This window comes from Siphateles boraxobius, unplaced genomic scaffold (assembly GCF_051911475.1).
Source record: "Siphateles boraxobius isolate OS27281-9 unplaced genomic scaffold, OSU_SipBor_1 65, whole genome shotgun sequence".
Taxonomy (NCBI): domain Eukaryota; kingdom Metazoa; phylum Chordata; class Actinopteri; order Cypriniformes; family Leuciscidae; genus Siphateles; species Siphateles boraxobius.
In genome coordinates, this window is record NW_027509192.1 from 12,290,228 (window position 1) to 12,300,219 (window position 9,992).

Sequence of the window (9,992 nt, forward strand, 5' to 3'; positions counted from 1 at the left end):
TGATTTATGTCTTGATAAAACTGAAGTGAGTTAAGTGAAATCGCTGTAGTAGACAAGATCAAATTATTATTGCATTTCACCCTAGTTTTTGATGAAAACTTATGAAGTTCCTAACCTGTATGAATTTCTTTATTTTGTGTAGTTAAAAATGAGTTTCAGCCACCATTCACTCTTGTATATGAAAAAAAAAGATTCAATGAAAGTGAATGATGCCTGAGGCTCTAAATCCCCCACATTTCCTTTTTGCTTAATTTGAGCGAACCATTAACCCAACTTCCGGTGTAATCCTCGTCAATCTCATTCATCTCATGTCTCTCGAAACTGAGGGAAACTAAAGTCGACCTGTTTTTAGATTGGGTTAACGGCTACCCCACATTTCCCTACATTTATATAAATTTCGATTTTTGAATAATACTAATATGTTAATTTTGTATTTTCTAACCACTAGAGGGAACTGTTTATTCCGTACTGTAGGTATGCATATTATATCATATTATTATTATATTACAATATTTGCTTTACGTTCATACCCCCAAATTAGGAATGTATTTTATTCACGTCGATATTACTGAATATTAAATATTATGAATATCATGTAAGCGGGTGCATACAAAGCTGTGTATAAAACTATGAAACAAACTTTAAAAAACTTAGAGTAGTAGAAAATAGAATACAAAAAGTTTGAACTTTCACGTATTGATAAAATATATTCCTTACAATGAGCAATTTAAAAACAAAAATAGCAAAATAAGATTTGAGGAGTGAATCTGTTTCAATTATAATTGACAACGATTTGAAGTTTCTATCACACATTTTATGTTGCTATCAAACACACACACAAAAAATGCAAAGAAGAACAAATGTAGAGAGCTAACATTGTACATATACATACATTGTATGTAATTTTTAATTTTAATATTTTTTTTAAAGGCCTACATCTGAAAATACAAATATACTGCATACTTCTGCATACTAAAGAGGCGGAACAGGTTTTACAATCTTAAGAATGTTAGCGTTCGTTGAGGATTAAATAATTCGGCAATAATAATTGCTTGAGACAATGAAAATGGGGTAACTACGATGAATGTGAGATATATGAAGAAGTTTCTCCAGGCAGGTTGAGAAACAAGCTGGATCCGTGACATCATCAGGCAGCGACTCTGGCCGCCATCCGAACTGCGCATGCGTAAATTGACGAGTCCTTGGACACACAGATCGCTGTAGGTGAAGCGGTCTCGGGAGGGACGTACTGTCAAAATGCAGACCTGGAACCATCTATACCGCACACTCGCCACGGTAAAGACTGTTTATGTGCCCCAGTACACTGTACTTTAAATCTATATCCATAGTCAATAAGAATTAACAAAAAAAGCGTTTTAGACAGAAATGCAATGTTATTACTGTGTAGGCCCGACATACTAGCTTGTCAGCGTGCACAGTTTGTACACAAGCGAAGCAGAATGTTTTTGTGTATTTAAGTTACTTAGCTGCATGGATTTACTTGTATCTATATCTCATTTATCTAAAGTGCTAATGAATATTTACACAACTAAGAACGAGTTGTGTAATCTGTCATCATTGGTTGAACTTGCAGGGGCGTATAGTTTCATGTCCGTGGATCTTTTTGGTCATTTGACACATATCACAATATATTAGGTCACAATTTGTGCTACCACCTTTTTACCATCACAGGCGTGTTTAAATACAACATCAAGTGGGCTGCCTATCTAGAATGTGCCTGCGATGCCCAAAAGTGCTGTCTGGGTAGACTAAAAGCTAGGTTCTGAGACAGCTATATTTAGATTTTTTTTTTTAAAGGAGGGAGAGAGAGAGACAACATTTTATAAAATTCTTGGTAATCCATGTGCTGTTCAATTCGACTTTTTCTGTTTATTGAACTAATTATGTTTATTTAGGGGTTATCATCAGTAGGCTACTAGACAGTGCAAACATAATCAACCACAAACTGAAGAAATTAAAAATTCCCTGTGCCTTAATATTGTCATATTAGATACCCATTGGCAGTGATCTACTCTAAAGAATTAAAACTAAAGAAAAAATGTCATATATTGAACTTTTATTAATTTCGTAATGTGTTTTTGTCATTTTATTAGTTTTTTCCTTTTAATTTTTTTATATTTAGCAAAAAATAACATATTTCTTTATATTTTGTGTAATTTTTATATAAATTATATTTAAAATATATATATATATATACTGTATGTTATTTATTTATAATATATATATAATTTATTTTTTACTATTTAGTATATTTTTATTTCAGTTTTAGTCATTTAAAAACTTTAGGCAACAATTCTAATTTTCATTAAAGTTTTTTTTTTCTTTTAGTTTAAATTTAAGTTTAAAATGTTCATCTTTCATCTAATACTTGTATGGAGACTTTTGGATCCTGGTGCAGAATTTTGGAGTTTGCCTTTATTGCAACACAATTGTGCAACTGTTTAATACTCGTGATTTTCAGTTTATTCCTTTAAAATCAATGTTTATTTTCTCCCTATGAATTGTTTATTTTATTTTAAAATGTATTCAGATATTTTCTTTGCCATTTGTAAGCGTCAAAATAGAATACATAGAAGATATACCATATCTGTATTATAAAATAAAATGTTTGTATTTCTATTGAAAACTCCAGCGAGGTCAGAACCTTCCCTGCAAGCTGCACGGAGCCACAGTCCTGTCTGCGAGAACATATGCTGACAAAGCAGCAAGTAAGATGACTTAAAGTCACATTTGATTGTAGTAATCGATATTGTGGTATTTACAAATTCTCAGCAATGGCCTTTATTTTAAAGTTAAATGATGTGAAATGCACTAATATGTAATGATATTCAAATAATCATTTGTTCTGTCAAAGTTGACGCTGATGTCACAGTCGTGGGCTCTGGGCCTGGAGGATACGTCGCCGCCATTAAAGCAGCTCAGCTTGGTTTCAAGGTATCAATTGGACACCCGGTTCACGAATGCCAACGGCTTTTGTTTTGACTGCACTGGTAATGTATAACTTTCTTTCACAGACAGTATGTGTGGAAAAGAACGTGACCCTCGGAGGGACGTGCTTGAACGTGGGCTGCATTCCGTCAAAGGTCTGTGATTTTAAAAAAGTCTGCCTTTTCCTAAATGCTTTTAACAATGGTTAAATTGATTATTTTTGTCTGTTTAAGGCTCTGCTGAACAACTCATACTTGTATCACTTGGCACACGGGAAAGATTTCGAAAGCAGGGGCATTGAAAGTAAGTTCAAGTGTAAACGTGATACGGGTCCGCATAAACATCTTATATTGTGACTTGTGCGTCAAGGACTTGCAGAAGCAAACAGATTTGAATGTTTTCCTTCTGGTTAGGCCATTTCAACTGTAATAAATTATAGAGGATTGTAGGTATTTCAAAACTTGTCTTTTTAAAGTGCCCCTATTATTCCAAAAAAAATGAGGTCTCCTACGATAAGCTTAGATGCAAACCAAGATTAAAAAACACATTTTCTCATAACATACATTGCAACATCACCTTTTTTCTCACAGTGTCTTAAATAGTTTGATAAAGGATCCAGTCTGTCTAAACCCCGCCTTTCTGAGAACCTACTCTGATTGGTCAGATGCCCAGTGTGTTGTGATTTGTCTACTCTGCTCTGATTGGTCAGATGGCCCAGTGTGATGTGATTGGTCTACTCTGCTCTGATTGGTCAGATGCCCAGTGTGTTGTGATTTGTCTACTCTGCTCTGATTGGTCAGATGGCCCAGTGTGTTGTGATTGGTCTACTCTGCTCTGATTGGTCAGATACCTAGTGTGTTGTGATTTGTCTACTGCTTAGAGCGCACGTCAGAAACCATACCATTACCATATCTGAATTTCAGCTCCAGATCTTCCTCAGCACTTTCATACACAGCGATATTAACCGTAACAATAGTGTGGTTTTACCGTATCAATTCAAGCTGACTGCCGAGTCCTCATCCTTTGGAAGTGCATCAAAGTGGATTTGCTTTCTTCTCGACTTGTTGACAACACAAACCAAACTCTTTCAGTCTCAGCTACAAATACAGGGATTAAGGGTGGGTTAAAGTATTTAGGTTCGAGCAGGAAGAAAGAGTGGAATTATTCACGACTCGTTTCAGGCAGTTCAGAATCGGTTCTTTCTTTTGGAAGACAATAACTCTATTTATTGTGCAATTTGATCTATGAAACTTTGCAGACCTTCTACATTCATAAACGGCTTATTGCGCTCTATATATAGAGTAATATCTGGAAAAGCATAATAGGGGCACTTTAATCATTTTTTAGTCATTTCATAATGGTTTATTCTTCATTAGTTCAGGGGATCTCATTAAACCTGGAGAAGATGATGGCGCAGAAGAGCGGGGCTGTCAAAGCTCTGACAGGAGGAATCGCACACTTATTCAAACAAAACAAAGTGAGATTTTTCATTTGTTTTTGAATATTCATCGTTCACTTGAGTCAGCAAAAGCAAAAACCTTTTAAAGCTATACAGAATGATTGTTTTTGATCCATAGGTAACTCATGTCAATGGTTTTGGAATGATAACTGGTAAGAATCAAGTGACTGCCAAGACTGCTGATGGAGAACAAGTCATAAACTCCAAGAACATCCTCATAGCTACGGGATCAGAGGTCACCCCATTCCCAGGCATTCAGGTACATCAGCGATAAACTTCCAAAGCCTAAGCCTTCCTGTGTACTGCCTACATAGATAGCTGCCTTCTAAGTGAGTATCCTAACTGATATGGAACCTCATAAATGAGCGATTTGGAACATTCTATGTAGGCAGTATCTTCGTGCATCAATGATTTCAGAGGCGTTTGATGTTAGCATGTTGCTAAGATAACTGCACATCACTAATGTGTTACATTTGTTACATTGATGTGTAACATAAAACTTGTGTAGCAATATTGGGTAAAATGGTACATTTTAAATTATTAAAATATTTCATATTGATTTTAGTGATTTTAATTATTATTAATATTACTACTAATAAAATTATTAAACAAAATAAGAAATTACTATTGTAGTATTTTACTGCAAAATAAAAAATAAATAAGAAAAAACATTAATTATAATAATTCTTTTATTATTCCGTACAGCTGTAAAAGGACAATACTAATATTTATAACTCTTAATTTCTTCATTTTCAAACATTAAACTGTCAAGTTTTATTTAGTTGGAAACCGCAGGGAGCTTCTCTTTTGTTGACAACAGCCAGTTTTTCCCATTACAGGTTCATTTTGAAACACGCAATGCATATATTTAATTAAATCGCAGCCTTTGAAATTTGATGGTCATATCTGAAAGTTGTCATCACGATTTCGGTTTTTATTTTGAATACATGTGTTAAATCGTGTAAATATTCTGTGATCGTCATTTTTCTTGCTTCGTATGCCATCTTGTATAATTGTGCTCCCTTTGTGTCAGTATGTTGCGTTCAGATCGTGAACTTTAAATCTTAAATATTTTCCCCCTTTGACAGATTGATGAAGAAACTGTTGTCTCGTCCACCGGCGCTTTGTCCCTCAAGAAGGTTCCCGAGGAGCTCATTGTGATTGGAGCAGGAGTCATTGGCGTGGAGTTGGTGAGTAGACTCTTGGAAGGTTAAGGAGTGAATATTACAGAATTTCATCCCCTATTCATCATAAGACTGATCTAAATTGTTCACTTAAGTAATGAAAGTGCATGTTTGTAACATTCGAGGACTGATGATGCTTCTGAATTGGGTTTGATTATTGAGATCCATTCTGTTTGTTCCCAGGGGTCCGTTTGGCAGAGGCTTGGTTCCAAAGTTACAGCGGTGGAGTTCCTCAGCCACGTCGGCGGAATGGGCATCGACATGGAGATCTCCAAGAACTTCCAGAGAATTCTCCAGAAGCAGGGGGTGAAGTTCAAACTGGGCACCAAGGTCATGGGTGCCACCAAGAGACCTGACGGCAAGATCGATGTGGCGTGAGTGCGGCGTTTCTCCAAATGATGTTTAGGATTGAGTTCTTCTAGTGCTTTTGTCCATTATGTCATTTCCTTTGGCTAGTGTGGAAGCTGCAGCTGGTGGCAAGAACGAGACGCTCACCTGTGACGTTCTGCTGGTGTGTATTGGCCGCCGTCCATTCACCGGAAGCCTCGGTCTCGAGTCTGTCGGAATCGAACTGGATAACCGTGGGAGAATCCCTGTCAACGCCCGTTTCCAGACCAAAGTGCCCAGGTATTTAGACTTCAAATGAGTTGTCTTGCATTTGTTGCGACAAACAAGTTTGACAAGTTAAAACAGGTTTAATTTGTGTTTCTAATCTCTTTTTAGTATCTATGCCATTGGAGATGTTGTAGCTGGACCCATGTTGGCCCATAAAGCCGAGGATGAGGGGATTATTTGTGTTGAGGGAATGGCAGGAGGAGCCGTCCATATCGACTACAACTGTGTGCCCTCTGTTATATACACACACCCTGAGGTCGCATGGGTCGGCAAGACCGAGGAACAACTCAAAGAGGATGTGAGTAGACTCGTTATTTTAGCACACCTCTCCATCTTAGATTGTTACTTCCAAAATACATCACAAATTGTTTTATTTCCTAGGGTGTGCCATATAAAGTGGGCAAATTCCCGTTCGCGGCAAACAGCAGAGCCAAGACGAATGCTGATACAGATGGACTGGTAAAGATCCTCAGCCACAAGGACACAGACAGGATGCTGGGAGCACACATTCTGGGATCGGTAATGATATATCTGCTTTTGCTTTTCCTGTGTAGGATGTTTAATGAAATGATCATTCATATATTCAATTTTCATTTTACAGGGGGCAGGCGAGATAATTAACGAGGCTGCATTAGCTATGGAATATGGAGCGTCATGTGAGGATATTGCGAGAGTGTGTCACGCCCACCCTGTAAGTGTCTCTGAATATGGTCCACTGTTTTTTTAAAGTAATGAATAAAATTGTAAAGTAATGCATAAAGTAATCTTAAAGTAAAATAAATCTTAAAGTAAAATATTCCTATTAATAATAGTAAATAGGGATGCATGATATATCGGCCACCATATCCGTATCGGCCGATATGTAAATTTTTATGTTATCGTTATCGGCATAATGAAAAGAAATTGCCTAGTATATTAAAGTCGATGAATGATGGATTATTTCCTTCAGGTGAGACACTTTAGATGTGAGTCTTGTTCGCCATGATGCTTTTGAATTGTTTTAATATGATTGGAATCACTTCAAAAATGGAAAATAGAAATAGAAATTGGGCGCAGTGGATAAGACGCAAGCCTTTGGTGTGAGAGACCCGGGTTCGAATCCACTGTGAGACACCAATGTGTCCCTGAGCAAGACACTTAACCCCTAGTTGCTCCAGAGGCGTGCGACCTCTGAAATATAGCAATTGTCGCTTTGGATGAAAGCGTCAGCTAAATGAATAAATGTAAATGTAGAAATAATCATATCGGCTACGTAAAATTATAATGAGAACATTATAAATTGTGTGCTTGGGACATGGCTTTTAATGGTGAGACTTTTGTAATCAGGCTCTCAAAAATGATATAAACGGACAATATATCAGTTATCGGCTTTCAAATATAAATAATTATTGGTAATCGTATCGGACAGAATTTCCATATTGGTGCATCCCTGATAGTAAATTGCAACATTGTTTATATTTTTTCAAATGTGATAATCAACTTTTCCAAGTGTCTCAATAGTTTACTGATTTTTTTCTACTTTATTTTCTCTATTAAGTTACAATTATTAATACTATTTTTGGCCAAAAAAATAATTCTTATAAAAATAATTGAAAAGAATAAAATAGTAATAATAATTTGCAACATTTGTTTTTTTCGAATGTGTTAACTATATTTTTCCTCTTTGTAAAACAACTCATATAAAAATGTATTTAAAATATGAATTATTACTGTTATTAATAATAACTATAAAAATCTCATATTAAGCAACTTTTTTCTCTCTTTTGCCTACCTCAAAAGAATGTTCTGAAGAATTAGCACACTAATCTTGGCCATTGTTTTGCCTTTTTTGCGTTGTAAAATAATACTAATGTACTAATAATTATTAATAATAATAATAATAATATTAAAAAATTTTCTTTTAAATAATTGTAATATTTGTTTTTGAAATGTGTTAACCAACCTCTTCCTCTTTTCCCAGACTGTTTCAGAGGCCTTTAGAGAAGCCAACCTTGCTGCTTCGTTTGGAAAAGCAATCAACTTCTAGATTTTCTTCTCATACACTTGTATATAAATACACTAGCTGCTGCATTTTTTTTTCTCACAAAACAAAATCACACAATTTGTAGTTCTTCAAATCTCTGGGCCTTCGGGCGTACCCTTCATGCAAACATCCAGAATAATCCTGTAAAACATATAGTCTGTTATTTAAATGTCCTAATAAAGGAGTTTGGACCCTCGTCTGACCCAGAAAAATATTGTTTGGATTTTATAAATCAGTGTTCTTCAAGTGTCATGCCGGTGGTCATGAATAGTCTCCTGAACACCAAAGCAATAATTTTGACGGTTGGAAAAATTGACTGATGCACATGGGATGAATAAAAAGAAACATCATTATGCATTCATTAAGGGAGACGTGCTGTGAATTGCAGTTTAGGAGTTGAGGTTTTAAAAATGATTTAATGCAGTTTGTGGGGAGAATTTGAAGGTTACATACATGATCTGGGTTTTATAAAAAGAAGGAATTTGTTGCATGCCGTCAGTTACTACAGAAAATTAATCATCCATCAATTTCAATGTGCGAAGAACTGAAGATCATTAACTGCAGTGCAGAAGTTAATTATTTTTTAATAGGGAAGTAAACATCCATGAATTTTTTTATTCTTAGGGTTTACAGTAAGCTTGTATTTATTTTTATTTTGCAGTGTTCCCATAAAAATGACAAATATTTGCCTTCCCTTGTTTGCATCGGGATAAGGCATGACAATATGCTAAAATATGAACAATGTGCTCGTATGGTGATGCATGAATTTATGAGTTTACCTGCAGTTCCTCATCAGACCATCAGAGGTCATTATTGTCCCTCACATAGCACAATAACCAAAGTTGGTTTATCACATGTTCTTCTCAGAAAAAACCAAGATAGATTCTACTTTTGTCTTCATTAAACAGTTCATTCCTGTAAACCTAACCTACCTTCTGTTTCTGAGATGTTTGCTTAAATTGTGCTTCTGCAATAATTCCTAAAAATAAATGCTTATTGGTCGAAATTTTCCCTTTTTTATTCATTAAATTTGCAAGCAAATTGAAATGTTTTCGAATAGATTCTGGGATAATAATAAATTGATGGAGAAAGGCCCTAAAAAGGGATCACTAATGGATTCGCTCAATTTGGATGAACTTCCTGAAATCATGCCAGGTGAGCAATTTTGAGTTTAAAAGACGTCTAATAGCCTGCATCCAAACACACCCCTGACGTCTGGGCTAAAACCAGGCGAAATTTGGACTGTCAGTGATAATTTAATAGACGTCTAACCATCGCCCAAGACTAGGCCTATGACGTTTCCTCGTTTCCATGGTTTCCATCTGCTCGCGCGCGCTCGTCTTTCAATCAGATAGCTTTGAATGGGACTCAATGTTTACGCGCACGTACGCATAGAACACGTCAAAAGGCACGCAGCATTAAAATAAACATCTAGAATTATAACATTTAACAATTTAAAATATCATTAATTTTAAATAATGAATTTAAAACTCATTGTGTAGTTCTATGACCCATTCACTTGACAATTATGCTTTATTTTTTTATACCATTTTGCTTTTATTTTTATTGTAAAGCAATTTCAAGACATCTGTATTATATATATATATATATATATATATATATATATATATATATATATATATATATATATATATTACATTAAAAGAGAATATGAATTAAGCACTATCTTTATATAAATTAAAGATTGTAATGGGGGCCGTGACGTTGCAGTTTCGTTGCCAGTAAGTCACACAATTACCAA

The 9,992-nt window shown here is 35.3% G+C and overlaps 1 protein-coding gene across 1 annotated transcript; it reads left to right on the forward strand.

Moving 5' to 3' along the window:
• Window positions 1-1,152: 1,152 nt before the first annotated feature.
• dld (deltaD) lies at window positions 1,153-8,442 on the forward strand. Its single transcript, XM_077211037.1, has 14 exons — window positions 1,153-1,296; window positions 2,654-2,729; window positions 2,876-2,955; window positions 3,036-3,104; window positions 3,183-3,252; window positions 4,326-4,426; window positions 4,527-4,667; window positions 5,497-5,598; window positions 5,776-5,966; window positions 6,049-6,219; window positions 6,316-6,505; window positions 6,589-6,726; window positions 6,809-6,898; window positions 8,168-8,442. The coding sequence occupies exons 1-14, from the start codon at window positions 1,258-1,260 to the stop codon at window positions 8,231-8,233; spliced, it is 1,524 nt and encodes a 507-aa protein (XP_077067152.1). The 5' UTR covers window positions 1,153-1,257; the 3' UTR covers window positions 8,234-8,442.
• The last annotated feature ends 1,550 nt before the right edge of the window (window positions 8,443-9,992 follow it).

Excerpts from the sequence above, each read along its gene's own strand:
- dld (XM_077211037.1), top strand. The coding sequence starts at position 1,258 with ATGCAGACCTGGAACCATCTATACCGCACACTCGCCACG. Across the intron at positions 2,956-3,035 it reads CAGCTCAGCTTGGTTTCAAG|ACAGTATGTGTGGAAAAGAA; the intron begins GTATCAATTGGA and ends TTTCTTTCACAG. Across the intron at positions 5,599-5,775 it reads GAGTCATTGGCGTGGAGTTG|GGGTCCGTTTGGCAGAGGCT; the intron begins GTGAGTAGACTC and ends GTTTGTTCCCAG.